Source organism: Tachyglossus aculeatus, chromosome 16, assembly GCF_015852505.1.
Source record: "Tachyglossus aculeatus isolate mTacAcu1 chromosome 16, mTacAcu1.pri, whole genome shotgun sequence".
In the NCBI taxonomy this organism is placed as follows: domain Eukaryota; kingdom Metazoa; phylum Chordata; class Mammalia; order Monotremata; family Tachyglossidae; genus Tachyglossus; species Tachyglossus aculeatus.
In genome coordinates, this window is record NC_052081.1 from 10,959,515 (window position 1) to 10,977,475 (window position 17,961).

The following is a 17,961-nucleotide window of genomic DNA, read 5'->3' on the forward strand; positions in this document are numbered from 1 at the left end:
CCAAACCAGTGTAGCTTGTATATTTTAGATGTTATAATGAAGAGTGTGTATGGTGCTACACAAACCAATATCACTATAAACCTAATGGTTTAACCTAATGGTAAATGGTTGCAGATTCTGGGGATAGACTTTCTGTACCTCCTAACAAGCAGTCTTTTAAGTTTGTGTCAGTACACACTCCAGAAGCACCTGGGAACATACAACAAAAATGTTCATGTGAATGACTTCATGCCTTTGGAGGACTCACATTATGAGTAGTAATTTTTGGCAGTGCAACACAAAAGTAAAAATTATTGGGAAAACAGTAATTTCTCCCTTAGTTAACTTCCTGGATTGTTCATTCTGGAAAAATAAAATAGCAGAAAGTAAAGTTGTCTCCAACACCTTCCTTTTCTGGTCTCATACAACTGATGATACTGTTACTATTACCCATGTAGTTTTGAACAGTAGTCTTAATCCTGTTCCCAGAATGCATCATATTCTCTTCCACAAAGGTGGATATTTCCAAGATACTCTCATCTTCTCTGGAAAATTTAAATTGGACCTGTTCATCCCTAGTTTTCCTTGAGAAAATTTCTAATTGCTGTTTCCATAAATAATAGTAATTGTGGTATTTGTTAAGCCTACTACTAAGTGCTGAGGAAGACCCAATGCAATCAGACTGGACATGGTCCTTTGTCCTAATTGCGGCTCACAGTCTCTGGGAGAAGGGAAAACAGTTATTTAAGGGCTGGATCCTTGCTTTATGAGAGGAGTTTACCAGTTAATAGGTTTGTTTCTTCATTGTTGAATCTCTGTTGAACTTTTTCTTTTTTATTTGGAAGGCCCAGAAACAGCGCCATGAGAGGGACTTGGCCCGTGTGAAACTGAAGGCTGAACAGGAGGCCTTGGCGAATCAGAGGCAGTTGGAAGAGGCTCGGCATAAAGCAGCTCAGGTAATATGTTTTATATGTATTTTCCCCTCAGATTTGGGGAGTTTCAGACCCAGACTTCGAATCTGTAACAAGCAAAATTAAGGAGTTTTTAGTGGTTGTGAAGTTACATAGTAATTAAATTTCTGATGAATGTATTTATCTCTTGAGTTCTTTTTTAGTAAAGCTAAGTTTTCTGCTTCTTCCTCCTAGGCCCATGCCGAATCTCTTCAGCAGCTGGTTCAGTCACGACAAGAGGCAGCGGAGGCACTACAGGAAACAACGTGCAAGATAGCAGCTCAACAGGCAGAGGCTGCTCGACTCACCACAGATGCAGCTCGCCAGATCCGTGAGGTGTGAACCACTGGCAGTCCTCTCCCTCCTTATCTGAAAAAAATTTATTTTCATATTCAGGGTTACTTCTCTTGTCAAATCTCTAGTCGTTGGTTTAGCACTAGTGACTTTTCAGCAGTAAAACTGCCGATGGCTGCTAGGTAAAAGGAAAGAGGCAAATGCTTTTATTACCGTTCCTTTCCAGAATCTCCTGAAGCAGGAATATTCTTGTACCACTCGATATTATCCAGTTGATCTGTTTACCAGGATATGGATAGAGCATTTTTTTTTCCTTTCCTAATTCGACAGAAGTAGGAGTACCTTATGCTAGTCCCTCCACCGGGAGCCATAGCATGAGAAGTGCCATACTGGACCAGACCTTGTTCACCCAGCCCAACATTCTGCCTTCAGTGTGGCAAAAGAAGATGCTGGAAGAAGCACTGGGGTAGTGGTGGTTCTCTTTTGATCGTTAATCATCACGTTGGATGTCATATATCATTCCGAACTAAACCTGTAACTTTTACCTGTGAAAGGTTTCAATTGACCAAACTGGCAAGAGTAGTAACAATAACTGTGGTATTTGTGAAGCACTTACTGTACGCCAGGCTCTGTACTAAGCACTGGGGTTGATACAAGCAGATTGGGTTGGACACAGTCCCTGTCCCACCTGGGGCTCACCGTTCCACTCCCCATTTTACAGATGAGGTAACTGAGGCCCAGGGAAGTTAAGTGACTTGCCCAAAGCCACACAGCACACAGGTGGCAGAGCTGGGATTAGAACCCATGAACTTCTGACTCCCAAGCCCATTCTCTAGCCAGTACACCATGATGCTCCTAGAAGTTCCAAACCTTTAAAGTACGAATATTTTCTAGAAATGCAGGGATTGCTTTCTTCAGACCCCTGTGTTATTCATTCATTCACTCGTACTTATTGAGTGCTTACTGTGTGCAGAGTACTGTACTAAGCGCTTGGGAAGTACAAGTTGGCAACATATAGAGATGGTCCCTACCCAACAACGGGCTCATCACAGTCTAGCGAAGCTTATGTTCTACACATGACAATAGTGTCTCGTTGGGCATCTTGTTGGGCATTCCTTTCTTTTGCCAAAGCATGCATGACGGTTTTAGTTGTTTAACTTGCACTTGTTTATCATGCATTTGAAGGACAGATTTATTTATTAAATATTATTTTAAACTCTGAGACCACAATTTTCTGATATGTTCCTCATAGCAATAATTTCAACTGATTTAGAAATGTACACATTTATGAAGCCTTTGAAGTTGCATGTAAGGGAAATAAAAAATCTGTCACATCAATTATCTTGAGGTGATTAACAGTGTTTGTAATTTTTTCATCAGAAGGCTTGACAGTTTTAAAAATGTAATAATAGTAATGGTATTTGTTAAGCACTTACTGCGTGTCAAGCAGTAAGATACAAGTTAATTGGGTCGGACACAGTCCCTGTCCCACACAGGGCTTACAGTCTATCTACGTGTGCTGTTGTCATTCTTTTTTGCATTCATTTTGGACCTTGGTCATATATTGCCATTTTTAGATGACAGAATTGGCACGAACCCAGATTTCAGATGCTATCACTGCTTCAGGAGCTCCTATAACAACGCTATTTGACAACCAGTGGCAACATCATTCAGAGTTCATGAAACATCTGAGGACCAGAGCTGATAAAGAAAGGTAATCTAATATTCTAACTCCTACAAATGCCTAGTCTTTCATGGAAATAATTAACAACCTCAAAAAAGAAATGACAGCCCACCTGCCACCCCCATTCTTCAGGATAAAGTAGTGAACAGGAGTTTGTGGGACGTGGGGGTTGGACTGTTTCCCTGTGCAAAACTGACTGTTCACTGTTGTAAAAGGAATATGGAGGAGTTCTCTTTGGAGTACCCAGCTGTCCTTTGCTGTGCCTACTTTGCTAGTGTATATCACTGAAAACTGACAGAACGCTCTTTAGGTCCCAGGATGAAGGGTTTTTGTGTTGTTGCTATGACAGTCTCTAATACTGTGAAAATGGTCAGCCTGCTACCCTTCTCAAACTAGCCTGGATGATTCCCATGTTATTTTGTCACCAGACATAATTATTTTTGCCTATTTCTCTCCTAATATATTTAGAGGATTTCCATTTCTCCCAGAGGATGTAGGCTTTAATAAAAGTGTTTTCCTTTAAACAGGAAAAGTGAATCTGGAGTTCTTTCTCAGAATAAAGAAGAAACACTTGAATCTAGTGCCTCCAAACATGAACATTATTCCCAATCAATTGATAGTTATTCAGATTCCTCAAGATCTAAGAACCATGATCGAAGGTGAGGAGAATATGCAGTTTCTTTACTGTTTATTTCAGCATTTATTTTAGGAGCCTTTTATCCTCCGTCAGAGGCAGCCACTAAATCTACTAGTGTGATCATCTGACTTGTCACTTATGGACCGTTGGAGAGATTGAGGTTTCAGCAATTTCCCCAGAGATGTGTAAATGTACCAGAAGGTCACTCTGTTCACTTATCAACCATTTTTACCAGGGTATTTTTGTCTTACCCTCTAGGCTGTAAGCTCATTGTGGTCAGGGAACATGTCTAACAACTGTATTGTAATGTACTCTCCTAAGCACTTAGTACAGTGCTTTGCACACAGCAAGCACTCAGGTACCACTGAGTGATTGCATGCACTTTAAAAGAAGTGAGCCTGTCCTGACTTGGCTCTTTCAGAACCGGGACACTAGGAGTTTTCCTGTCTGCATCCCAAAGAAGGGGTGAGGCCGGTTCTTATACCAGCAGCCCTTTTGAGATTAACAGAGATGATCCCGAGGACAACTGGGGAACAATGGTTAAAGTCACTGTATCATTTCTTACGCTGCTGGAGAATTGTATTAATATGTTTAACTTCTGAAGTGGATTATGAGACCTGATTAATGTACAAAACGAACAAATCAATCAATCAATCAATCGTATTTATTGAGCGCTTACTGTGTGCAGAGCACTGTACTAAGCACTTGGGAAGTACAAGCTGGCAACATATAGAGACAGTCCCTACCCAACAGTGGGCTCACAGTCTAGAAAAACAAATGAACACAGGAGGTATTACTATGGGCCCAAAGCAAGGCATCACTTTAGGTAAACTCTAATTTACCACTCTCTCCTCGGATGAGAGCAGGTTGGTGGGAATTTCTAATTAAAATCAAACTGGAACTTCCTAGTGACTAAAAAATGTATGGCAATCAGATTTTCAGTATTATTTTGATATTCTTTGTATTCCTTTTTACTTGTTTGTTTCTTGATTGAGGCAATTTAAATGAGTTCACTTTGACATCAGACCCTTCACTTTTATTATGTTGGCTCTCCCCTCCTCCTCACTTTAAAAAAAAAATCATGGAGCAGTAGTAGCAGCAGCCGACAAGAAAGCCTCTCAGTTTCATCTTCTAAGGAAAATGAGAAGAAGCCTCCCCACCGAGAGAAGATGAACAGTTCCATTGAAGAACAGGTTCATACTGCTGTGGACGAGTCCCTGCAGAGTGACAGCATTCCATCACTACCTGACGAGAAAGGTAGCTATTGTCTCATGGTACATATTCCCTACATGTCCCTTTGTCATTTATTAGTTGGTCCTTAAAGCACTTTCTTGAAAGAGGATAAAGAATTGTTATTCCTGTTTTAAAGATGAGAATATTGTGACTCGGGGGGTTTTCCCAGAAAATCTGGTCAGGGAGTCCCAGTGACTGGATTAAAATTCAGTTCTTGTGTGTGATGAAGTCTCTGGGCTACTCTTTCTCTCTAGTAATGAATCTGCCAATCCTTGGTCACACTGGGGATGAGAAGTGATATAACTGAATGAGAAAACTGGGCAAAGAAAGGAAAGCTGAATTTTTAGAAATTATATGTAGTTGTCATTTTTGAAGAAGCCACTGTAGGTAAACTTCAGTTATAGTTGTGCATGTAGCTGAAAAGACCAATGCATAGGACAGCCTCAAATACACTGAGTGCAGAATGATTGTCCCTTGTTGCTCTGTTTGCTGTACCTGGCACTGTTTTCACCTTTGCTTCATTGCCTTATGATCTATCCACAGTTTCTGTCCAAAAACAGCCTCTCCTTTCTAGATTGTAGGCTGCTCTGTGGATTTGCCTTTGGCAGTTGAATTCCAGTTTTTAGAAAAGCTAACCATTGTCTGAGCCTTTGTTTTATCGAATCGTTTCAATCTTTTCCTTTGATCGTTTTTTTTAAAAAAATGGTATTTGTAAAACGCTTACTAATGTGCAAGGCACTGTACTAAGCGCTGGAAAATCCAGTAGGGTGGACAGATGGATAAAATGAGAAGCATCGTGGCCTAGTGGATAGTTTATGGGCTTGGGAGTCAGAAGGACCTGGGTTCTAATTCCATCTCCCCCATTTGCATGCTATGTGACCTTGAACAAGTCACTTCACTTTGATGTGCCTGTTATCTCATCTGTAAAGTGAATAATTATTATAATTATTAAAACCATTATATTATTATTAATATAATTATTTAAGTTGCAGATCTTCCGAGAAGATATGTTGTACTCTCCCAAGTGCTTAGTAATAATAATGGTATTTGTTAAGCAATATGTGTCCAGCACTGTGCTGAATGCTGGAGTAGGCACCAGTTTTAGTCAGGACAGTCCCTGTCCCAGACAGGGCTCACAGTCTTAATCTCCATTTTGCAGATGAGGTAACTGAGGAGGTGAAGTGACTTGCCCAAGATCACACAGCAGACAAGTGTCAGAGCCAGGATTAGAACGCAGGTTCTTCTGATTCCCAGGCCTGTACTCTCCCCACTAGGCCACGCTTTTCCCTGTGTGTTCTCTGTGTGTTCTGTTAAATATGTTTAACTGAAATATAATAGTATGATTAACACATTTTCTCTTGAACTTGCTGTAGACTCGACTTCCATTGCAACAGAGTATTCCCTAATATTTGATGAGTCCATGACAGAAGATGAGATTGAAGAAAAATCCTTCCGATCTTTATTGCCTTCAGAGAGCCATCGCCGATTTAACATGGAAAAGAAAAGGGGCCATCGGGATGACTCTGATGAGGAGGCTTCTCCTGAAAAGACTGCACTGTCATCTGTCAAGGTTGGTCAGAGATTACCTCGACAGGCTGCATGGATATGCAGATATCCTCTAAAATGATTTCTTGTTGGTCTCTTTTAAAGGTGTGGAAGCAAATTCTGCATTTAAAATTCAGCATATGGAATTATTACTTGGTATTCTCAAAGGAGAATTACTTGTGCAGTGATCTTTTCGAATGCCAGAGTTTGGAAAGCCAAAAATTTCTCTTGGAGTTTGTTCGAAAAAGCTGTCATTGTGGCAGTGACTGTAGTTCAGGCTTGGTCTTCCTTTGCAGCAAAAATGAAGGCTATTAAAAATTCCTTTCCTTTGGGGGACTGTTCCCTTTCCCCTTACCTAAATTAAAATCAGGCCACCAGTGACTTTTAGTCCTGTGAGGCTTTCATTATAATGCAAGTACGTGTCAGTTGGAAACAGGTGATATTGCCTCTACTATCATCATAGATATTTGTTGAGATTCTGCTGAGTGTAGAGCATAGTTCTAGGCTCTTGGAAACAAAATGAAAGTAGAAGGCACATTCCATGTCCTCATAGATTTTAAAGGCTAATGGAGAAAAAGACACAAATTTTATAGCTATGAAATAGCACCAGAATAAAACACACAGATGAAACAGACAAGTAAAGCAATGAATAAAACATGAACTAAATAAACTGATACCCATGACTACTAAGGGTGCCTGCTGATTGGAGGCAGGGATTAGTAGGGGAATGCATACAGTAAGTGCTCATACCATTGACTGATTGAATGCTTTTTAAGGCAACTTTTTAAGGAGGCTTTGAAAAGGAGAGGTGTATTTTGTTGAATTTGAGGTTCCAGTTGGTCGGGACTCTTTCAGTTGTGTTCTGAGAAACTTGTTAGCCTCCTACATTTACCAGTAATAATAATAATTGCAGCATTTGTTAAATACTATATTCTAAGCTCTGTATTAAATCCTGGGATAGATATGAAATAATCAGGTTGGACACAGAGTCCCAGTCCCACATAATCTCACAGTCTGAGGAGGAAGGAGAAAAGGTATTTAATCCCCATTTCACACATAAGAAAACTGAATCTCAGAGAAGTTAGTGATTTGCCTAAGCTTCCATAGCAGGCAACTGATAGAACTGGGATTTGAACCCACATCCCCGACTCCCAACCCATGCTATTTCCACTAGGCTGTGCCTTTTCTCGACTTTCAAGAGGTGACTCTAGTAATGTTATTGATTTACAGGTATATTAAAGTTAGTGACTTGGCCAATGGTACTAATATCATCAATACCAGAGAAGCACCAAATCAAAGTAACAATCATTATAGATACCAAGAAGTCATTTTTATTGGGCATTGTTTCCTTCTGCGTTAGTATAGGGTGGGCATAAAAGAACAGTCAGCCTCGTTGGGCAAGGCATTGAATAAATTGTGATTACCCAGATTTTGAGTTTCTTTTGTCAGTGGTTTTTCTCACAGTCTGTTAAACTCCAGTGACTTTTGGTATGTGTGGGTGACTAGAGAAAATATCTGTTTTTGGGTGATTACTAATGGTGTTGGGCAGCTTTACGTCCTGTTGCCTTTTCTAGGACTAAAGATGAAGTTGAAAATGGTCAAAATTAATAATTTCTTCCTCCTGAAAATCTGATCCAAAAATGAATGTGGTCCCCTCTTAGGTATTAGTCCAAAATGACTGAAAATATAGTGCCTTATCACCATGATTCCTTGCAGGATTTCTCAGTGTCATTCATTCTGAGATATTTCTCTTCAGAAATACTGGTTAGCATTTGACTGAAGGTTACAATTTGGATCTGGAAGTGGATTGCCATGAGTTCTGCACAAGTGACTAACAGTGCCATTTACCCACCTGCAGGAACTGAGCATGCCATTCTCTGGAGGGCAGGATAGCTTCTCTAAATTTACAATGGAGATGGTACGGCAATACATGAAAGAAGAGGAAATGAGAGCTGCTCACCAATGCTCACTTCTTCGGCTTCGTGAGAAGGCCCTAAAGGAGAAAACGAAGGCGGAGCTAGCTTGGTTAGAGCACCAGAAGAAGTAAGGACGTTCAAGGAATTAAAATGAATGCTAATTCCTCCTCTCCTTAGAGAGTGATTTGCTAATAAGGTTACTAGGTCTCATTTCAACTTTTAGATTCAAAATTAAAAAAAAATCCTATGGACATTTACCTCCTTTTGTACAGAAAGGAATGGTGGCTGTTAAATAGAAAAAGAAGCCCTCTAATTAAAAGCTGTTACCCTGTAGAGCACCAATAAATTGTCTTGCCAGCATTATTTAAGCATCAAACTGCTTGCACTGAATGTGTTGAGTTGACTGTAATGATGATTATATAGGAAAGCTCTTACTCCTCATGCATTGAGAATAAAATTGACTTGGCCATATTTTTCTTTAGTTTGTACCTTAAGTTTTTAAAATATGTTGCTGAAACACAAGAGCAAAGAATTGTTTTGAGGCATTTTTGAAAAACTATTGCCTATTTTTGCAACTAGCAACAATACTAAAGTTGCAAAGATGTAATTAATTTGACCTCTCATTATGAACATTTCTTCCATGAAGTCACTATCTTCTAGACTGGTGAGCAGTAGATCTCTCCAAGGCCACACCGTGCTACTTCCAGGAGAGTATTTTGACATTGTATTATTTTTGTATCCTTCACTGACCAAAAAAAGGGAGCAAAATTCTCAGAGCTTAGACCTTAGTTAGATTCTCTTCTTCTTCCTTTTTTTTTTTTTTTTTTTTTTTTTGTGATTCGACTTGTATCTGGTCATGATTCAGTTATCCTGAGAGTTCCTGAACTGGCTGCAGACCACCTTGTTGAAGAATGCCCTGTATTTGAAATAGGCCCAAAGTTTTTTAATAAATTTCTTTCTCAATAATTAATCTTTACAGACATCTGCGAGATAAAGGCGAGGACGATAAAATGCCTCCTATCCGGAAGAGGCAGCGCGGCTTGTTATTGAGGTTGCAACAGGAGAAGGTAAACACTTTTGTAAAAAGAACTTTAAAAATAGAGTTCTTTTAATTACAAGATCAAATTTCAGTATCAGTTTTTGTTATATTGAAGATACTATTTTTCTGTACCACCTCACCAAGTGTTCTGTGTTCATAGCTTAGTTAGAGCTTCCTCTGAAAGGTGACTTGGGATTTAATGATAATAATAATAATTGTGGTATTTAAGTGCTTAATATGTGCCAGCCACTGTACTAGCCACTGGGGCAGATACAAGGAAATCAGGTTGGACACCGTCCCTGTCCCACATGGGGCCCACAGTCTTAATCCCCATTTTACAGATGAGGTTACTGAAGCACAGAGAAGTTAAGTGTGTGCCCAAGGCCACACAGCAGACAAATGACAGAGCCCAGTTTAGAACCCATGACCTTCTGACTCCCGGGCTTGTGTGCTATCCATTGCACCATGCTGCGTCCCTACTTCAAATTCCTAAATTGTATTGGGCTATTATGATCTTGTTAAGGCCTGCAAACTTCTATTATATCTTCCTTCCTTCACTTCATTCTGCAGCAAGAAGGGGGATCTGAAATTTGGAGAGATAGAAGAACTCTTTTAGATGCAAGCAGAGCATGATGATCAATTTTACCAGTAGAATTCAGGATTTTGCACAGTTGTTTACTCTTTCTGTTTTTAAAGTGATAGATTAACTTCACAGTGATATTTTTGTCAGCATAAAATAATTCTTTCCTTAAAAACTACAGTCTTATTTTCAGAGTATTTCATGTCAGCAAACAGAGCTTTCCGCCTGAATTTTAGCTTCAGACTTTCTGCCTAGACCTTAAAAATCAATATGTAAAATTATTATTTTTAAAACTCTTAGTTCTAATTCACTCTTTTAAATAGTACTTTTGGCATTTTTCTTCAAAATCTATTTTTCATTTGCAGGCAGAAATTAAGCGCCTCCAGGAGGCCAACAAGGCAGCCCGAAAGGAAAGGCAACTGATTCTGAAGCAACAGGAGGAGATAGAAAGAATTCGCCAGACCACCATGAAACTTCAGGAGAAGCTCAAATCTGCAGGAGAAAACAAATCGGTAAATTCCAGAGATTGTAGTTAGCACGAAGTATTTGCATTTGTCAGTGTTAATTCAGCTTGTGTTCATCAATCAGTCGTATTTATTGAGCACTTACTGTGTGCAGAGCACTGTATTAATTGATGGTGATGGAAGGTCAGAAGATATAGTAAATCTTGAGCTACTTTGGAAGGGTGAGTAATCTGCTGCAGTGTTACACGGCCGGGCAAATATTGCCCCATAGAAAGAATGAAGCAGATGGGGACGTAGACTTGGTGTAGCTTTTGATTTGAAAGATAACATTGTAAGGGAAAAAAAAATCCTTCAAGAGTATTTGAATTTTTTAAAGAAATAAACCCCTCAGCGTATTACAGCCATCTTGTAAAGGTCAGTCCTTTTTTTTATGGTATTTGTTAAGCATTTACTATATGCCAGGCACCATATTAAGCTCTGTGGTAGAGATAGCTAATTGGTTCATTCAGTCATATTTATTGAGCGCTTACTGTGCAGAGCACTGTACTAAGTGCTTGGGAGAGTACAATACAATAGTAAACTGACACATTCTCTGCCCACAGTGAGCTTATCGTCTAGAGGGGGAGACAGACATTAATATAAATAAATTACAGATATGTACATAAGTGCTGTGGGGCTGGGAGGGTGGATGAACAAAGGGAGCAAAGACAGAGTGACAGAGAAGGAAGTGGGAGAAGAGGAAAGGGTAGCTTAGAGAAGGCCTCTTGGAGGAGAGTACATGGTCCATGTCCCACATGGGGCTCACAGTCTTAATCCCCATTTTATAGATGAGGTGACTTGCCCAAGGTCATACAGCAGACAGGTGGCGGGGCAGAGATTAGAACCCAGGTCCTCTGACTTTCAGATCCCTGCTTTTTCTAATAGCCACACTGCTTCTCATCAACAGTCCTGTTTTTGTTTATTTATATTAATGAACATTGCTGGGTTTCCAGGGGACACAATTTTATTTCAGCTGGTTCATTTGGCAGTTTGCCTTTCTTTATCACCTAGGGGGAGTATTTCTCAAATTGAGAAATTGGGCTCCCAGCATCCATCCTTCGTAGAAAAATTATGGGAGGCTGCACTGAACAGTGGTTTATTGACAGCCGCAGCAGTTTAGCCACGTAAGAGAAATGAGCAGGCTTCCCCCCTTTCAAAGAGGTATCATGGCTCCATGTGATGCCAAAGGGAGCTTGGAACTTCAGAGCTTAGAATCACTGCTTTTTTATGGCATTTGTTAAGTACTTACTGTGTGCCAGGCACTATACCAAGCACCTGGGAAGATGCAAGCTAATTGGGTTGGACACAGTCTCAGTCCCACATAGGGCTCACAGTCTTAATCCCCATTTTACAGATGATGTAACTGAGGCACAGAGAAGTTAAGTGACTTGTTCAAGTTCACACAACAGGCAAGGGGTAGAGCCGGGATTAGAACCCAGGTCTTTCTGACTCCTCAGGCCCATGCTCTATCCACTAGGCTTGATAGGGATGGCACTGCAGAATGAAATGCAAGCTGTTTGTGAAAGGGTGTGTATGTGTGTCGGTAGAGGGGCACTGTGGGGAGTCATGGGACCACTCATGGGAGTTTCGGGCCAAAAAACATTAATAAATGCTTCTATCAGAAGTATCTAATTAAAGTACCAATAGTTGATATGGTTTGAAAAGTAGCCTGGGTTTTGAAACTGAAAGACAGCCTGGATTATTGCAAGGCTCAAATGGATTTTGGAAGCACTTTCTCATTTTTACCCCCATTTTTCTTTGCAGGAACCCCGAAGTGAGGATGATATAAAGCAAAGTAAGGCTTCCAGTCCAGTTCCAACTGATTTAGAAACTCGCAGCCCTTCCCCCATCTCCATCTCCAGCAGCGAAACCAGCAGCATCATGCAGAAACTCAAGAAAATGCGCAGCCGCATGGATGAAAAGTAACTCATTTTCATGAGTATTTTAATTTACATTCTAGATATTAACTACAAAAGGAATTTTAACCTTATCGCATTAGAGGGTGACTGAGATTAGTGGAGTGCTGGTGCCCAGGAATATAAAACATGATTCCTGCTCTCAGAAGGCTTGCAGTGTAATGGTGAAGGCAAGGTCACAGCAATCAATCAATGAAAGGTATTTATTGAAGGCTTACTATGTGCAGATTACTGTTCTAAGCACTTTGGAGAGTACAGTATAAATTCGCAGACACATTCTCTGCCCATGATGAGTTTACAGTGTATAGTCTAGAAAAGTGGGTTTGTTTAAGATGCAAATGTACTAAACCTAAATAAGAACAATAGCAAGTAAACTCTAATAGCGTAGAAGTGCTGGAAATGGCTGAGGGGATAACTTGTCGGTCTGCCAACTAACAGGAGACCTTGAATTTGGTCATTTCCATTTACAACCTAGCCATGAAATTATTTTCCAGAAATTAATAGTATTTCTAAATGCAGTAACTCACAGATTTCCTCCTGGCCACAGGGCCAGAGACAGAGACCCATGGAGCAGAAGTAGACTGAGAGAACCCAAAACAGAAAGTGGATTTTAAAAGAGTTGGAGTGTTTCTGTGATTTTCTGCACAAGCCCGGAGGTGCTTCAAAAAACTTAGGCCAAGTGGAAGGCGAAGACAGCCTCTTATCTTGGTGGGTAGGGGAGAAATCTCAGAACACACAGCTAAGCAGCAGTAGGAACAGGGTGAGCATCAGAGGAAAGATGTCCTGATGTTGCTCCGGACAGATAAGCTGGAGCTCTTCTATACATACTTAAGTTGAGGTTGAAATAATACATTTGTTCTGTAGTATTATCCATGAATCCATGCTCATAGGTCATGAAATAAAGAGTTATTGAATTAGGAAATATTTTTGTTTGTGTACTGCGACTGCTAAATGGTAAAAATACAACCAACTGTACCAAATGTCATTGGTAAAATTCCAACAGAGATCAGTTCAGTTTTATTGCTGTGACTCAACAATGCAAGGAGATTCATTGCTACATTCTAAATACCTGTCAGAAATTATTTTCATATACCTAGTTTATATAATTCTGCAATTGGCAGTATGAGTGAAATTTCACGTAAAATGGTTTACATATTCATTTAAACACTTCTTAAAATTGGACTTGTTCCACTGATAAAAAATTTCACTTTCAGTCTAGTAGGGTTCATTTGGTATGTGACCTTGGTTAATGCTATTAATGTTGCCTTAATGGACTAGAATATTGCTGCAGCTCTAAAGTGAGCATAGTTTATTCCCTTCACCACAGCAAGTGAATTTGAAAATTTTCAAGTTCTTTTTCCTTTCTGAAAGCCATAGAACTGCCTTTTTGTTTTAACTGAGTATCAAAATGTGATTTTTCTTAATCTAACCCTAGTGTGTGCTCTGCTTATGGCTATTTTTGTGATGCTGTAATTTATTTTCAAATTCTTCTGCTCTTCAGTCTCTAGTCACGTCAGTCTTGTCAGGACTGCTGATCTTTTCAAACAAGGAAATGATTTCTCACAGAAAAATTATTGTTGTTATGGGCTTAATTAAAATGCACTGGTAGTTGCACTTTTATAGTTTCATATACTTTTATTGATTTTAACTAGGTTTTGCAAGAATTTAGTTGTTATACTTAAGGGGGTGGGTGTTATATATTATAAATAAGTCTTAATTTTTTTCCCAAGTCCATTTGCTTTTCATATTTTGCTAACTGATCCAGATAACTTGCATACTTACAAGAATGATGATGTGAACTACTTTCCACTAGCATTTATTGCAAATATTTTTTCTTTAAGCTCCTTTATGGAGAGAATCCAAACTAACAAAATAATACTGCCTTAGGTATTTGAAGGGTAGAAAAGATAAAGAATAAATGGAAAGAAAAACAACATTGAAATAATCATTAGCATTAGGGGACATTTTTAGGAAGAACGATGATGAATACCTTAAATTACAGACAAATATTAAAGTAGGTAAATCTTGCCCCTAAGTAACTTGGATCAGTAATTCGTTTTTCACCCTGCTGCTGTAGCATCAGTGCTTTATGTTAGATCTCCAACCAAGGCAATAGAAGAGTTCTCCTAATTCATGAGTCCCTGTTGTGTAGTAGAAATAGATTTATTTAGTCGAGTGCATGTGAACTGGAGCATGCTCTGTCAAAGAGAATGAATCCCTCTGAATCCCTTCTACTCTTTTGAACATACAATTTAACAGTAATTCACATGCCTTATACTCTAGAAGGTCTTCTGTTATGGGTTTGCTCTTTTGTGCCACTAACACACTAATTTTTTTCCTTGCTTTGAAATTAATGCGGATTTATCTGTACCTTGACTTTTTTGTGGGGTGAATATAACCCATGGGGGCGGATCTCCAAATTTGCTATATAGAGCAGAAGCCTCGAGGCAAGTTACCACTTGAATTAAAAACAGATCTTGTTAAGTGCAAAGTTTCAAAGCATCTTGGAGCCCAGCAGAAAATGCAAAGTGATAACTTGTGCACTGTATATAGAAAAGAAAGAAATCCTTACATCAAAGGTGGTTTTTGAATCACTTGATTTCTCCTCGCTGCATAGTGTGGTATAGTTGTGCAGTTGTAGTATAGTTCCACATTCAAATGTAGTGGGATTTTTCCAATGCAGTAAATCTTTACAGTGGAATGTTTTTTACTCTAAACCTAGTGCCAGAATAGTTGTCTCCATGACAATACGAAGGAGAAGCTTGAACAGCACTTAAATGTGCTCCTCATTTTCTCTCATCCAGGCAGGCCAATATCACTACCTCCCCCCCTGCCCCCCTACACAAATTTAGAATATTATTCATTAACAACATGAGAAGTGCATGCTGATTTGGAATTCATCATTACTGCATGCGTAACTGCTTCAGCCTGTCACTCAGAGTGCAGAATTTGCTTCTGTTTGACATGGCTAGCCGCAAAATACCCAAGAAATATTTAAAATATTTTTTGATCAAACCTTATGCTTTCCCTTTCTTGTTCTCCCTGCCTTCTTACTCTCCTGTTTTTAAACTCTTCCTCCTTATTTTGTAGACACTGCTCTCCTGTTCACTACTTCTTCTCTGTCTTTACGTCTCACCACTGGGCCTCTCTCAGTGTCTGTTTTCCCAACCTTCATCCCAAATTCCAGCTGTATATCTACAACCAGTTGGTCAGGTAACTTTGCACCTTTCTCAGTGCATCCTTTGATCGAGCATGCTCTGTTCAGTTCTTTAATGGCCTAGAGGCTCCTCATCAGAATAGAATGCCCACATGTTTTGACTTTCACTGCTACCAACCATATTAATCTGACTTGCAGCCTGAGGTAAAGAGACAGTTCAGCTTGCGTACTTAGTTGATTACTTTTTAACAAGCTGGGCATTTTACTTTCTAGATTGTTTGGCAACTCCATTTGATGGGATCATGACTGTAGTTTTTAAACCTCACGAATAACCTTTCCTAATTCAGTAACCATCCCATATCCTTTGGAGCGAGGGGTAAAATTGCTTGAAACTTGGAAACATAATTCAGAAATTTGGGGATTTCATGTATCTCGTCCTTGATATAAATCACATAGTTCTAATTTAATTGAAACCCATGTATCTGAAAGGATCTTATTTCTTCTACTGAGACTTACACCGTGAGCCTGATACAAGGCTAGACTGAATTTTAAAAACTCCCAAAATCAGCATCTTCATACATATTTTCAAATAGTAATTCAGGATAGAGTAAGGAATTCTAGGGTAAAGAAAAGAAATACACATGAAAGGTGAATATCCTTATCAGGAGTCAATAATATTTGTCACGGTGGAGTGAGAAAATGGTATTTTCTCCTTGGGAAATCGTACATATCCAGGAACAGTTATCGGTGCCATTCTCTAAAACTGTCCTAAGTTGCACAGTTCTGTGACAAGATGAGGGGATGTAGCACTTATCCATTGGAGCCTCTGGCTGTGAAAGACTTCTGAGCTTGTTTTCTCACTGCTCTTCATGATGTGGATGTAGGTTTTTGACTAAAAGAGAACAGAAGCTGATGCAGCGACGACAGCATGCAGAGGAGTTGCTGGAGTGGAAACGTCGTTTGGATGCAGAAGAAGCGGAAATTCGTCGAATGGAGAAACAAGCTTTAGCTGCCTGGGACAAAGAGCTAATAAAACCCAAAACAGCAAAGAAAGACCTGGGGGAACAGAGGATAGAACAGAAAGGTAACCATACCACCCTAACAAGCCTGTGAGAGTTCTGATTGAGCTGATCTGGCCTCTAGTTGAGAGGAATTTATTTTACTGAAAATAATAAGAATTGTGGTATTTAAAATGTTTACTAATTGCCTATCACTGGGGTAAATACTGTCTTTTTAAATATAATGCTTGGTCCAGATGGGACTAATAAGTCCCATTTTACAGATGAAGAAATTGGGACCCAGACAAGTTAAGTGTTACCCAGGTCACATAGGCAAGTGACAGAGTGAAGATTTGAACCCCGGTCTCCTGACTCCATCCTGTAGTCCTTCCACTAGGCCATGGAATGAAGGGATACATTTACAAAGAACTCACATTGCCCTCACCTCGATTTTCAGTTCTTCAGTTCTTTCAGTTCATCTACTTAGCTGAAATAGGTTGGGCCTTCTATCATGTACTCTGCTGTGCCTGTTTTTGACAAACTGAACAATTCTGATGCGATATTTTTTGCCACTTTACTCCCACATCGGGATGGTTACATACATGACAAATAATCTATCATTTCTGCTTCTTATTAACAGCTCTGGTAAAAATTAATTGGTGAGAGAGGAAATAGAAACTATTGAAAATGAGGGTTTTTAGATTTTCTGTCAAGTTTACTAATTCTACAATGCCTGCTTCTTATCATGGATAGTGGAGTTCCTTGTAGATATATCTGTCTTGTTACATATTTTATTTTAGTGTCCTTGATTATCAGGTTTTCCAGATATTTAGTCTGTATTCATTCTGAACTCAAAGGCTTTCAGATATGGGGATATGCAACTATTAGAGAAACCTGTAGACATTTCATCGTGTTATACCGACTTGTTTACCAGGCTGCTTAGATAGGCTGCAGGCTAGTGAGCTGAGCTGTGAAAGCAGTCACTTGCCTAGCACCAGATAAAATTAATAAGAATATAATGGAACCTGTTCCACTCTTTTCAGTGTATGCTGCCTCATATTGTCATCTTCCTATCCCAGAAACAGCCAGTGAAGAGGAGTCTCCGTTACCCTCCTGCTCTCATCTGAACAGTGAAAGCTCGATCCCAGAAGAACTAGGCAGCCCAGCTGCTGAATCTATTCCGCCCGAGTCTATAGCTCAGGGGCCGCCAACGAGTCCTGGACACAGTACACTGAGTGAGGAAATGGTTTATTCTCGGGATCTAGAGTCTTATACCTCCACTAACAAACATGTAAGTGAATAAGTATATATTGTGTGAGTTTAAGCCACTTCCGAGTACAAGGAAGAGTCCACTTAAAATATTATATGTATTAACGACAGCCCCGTGATTATTACTGCTAATAGTGAAAGTTGTTGTCGTCACCCACAGTTTTGCAACCCATAGACAGAAAACCCATAGAAACCCATGTTATATTTCTCACTTGTACTTATGCTTCAAATCATGACAGATTCCAGAATTTTCTGTCCTTC

General features: G+C 39.5%; 1 protein-coding gene across 2 annotated transcripts in view; it reads left to right on the plus strand.

Moving 5' to 3' along the window:
* CEP350 (centrosomal protein 350) overlaps positions 1 to 17,961 on the plus strand; it is an 87,333-nt gene that overhangs the window by 49,449 nt on the left and 19,923 nt on the right. For both annotated transcript variants that reach the window (XM_038758221.1, XM_038758222.1), the window contains exons 18-29: positions 825 to 935; positions 1,125 to 1,265; positions 2,801 to 2,937; positions 3,435 to 3,566; positions 4,635 to 4,801; positions 6,151 to 6,347; positions 8,181 to 8,365; positions 9,218 to 9,305; positions 10,223 to 10,369; positions 12,125 to 12,282; positions 16,318 to 16,517; positions 17,511 to 17,722. In XM_038758221.1, the coding sequence (XP_038614149.1) occupies positions 825 to 935; positions 1,125 to 1,265; positions 2,801 to 2,937; positions 3,435 to 3,566; positions 4,635 to 4,801; positions 6,151 to 6,347; positions 8,181 to 8,365; positions 9,218 to 9,305; positions 10,223 to 10,369; positions 12,125 to 12,282; positions 16,318 to 16,517; positions 17,511 to 17,722 (1,875 nt within the window). The remainder of the gene's footprint in view (positions 1 to 824; positions 936 to 1,124; positions 1,266 to 2,800; positions 2,938 to 3,434; positions 3,567 to 4,634; positions 4,802 to 6,150; positions 6,348 to 8,180; positions 8,366 to 9,217; positions 9,306 to 10,222; positions 10,370 to 12,124; positions 12,283 to 16,317; positions 16,518 to 17,510; positions 17,723 to 17,961) is intronic.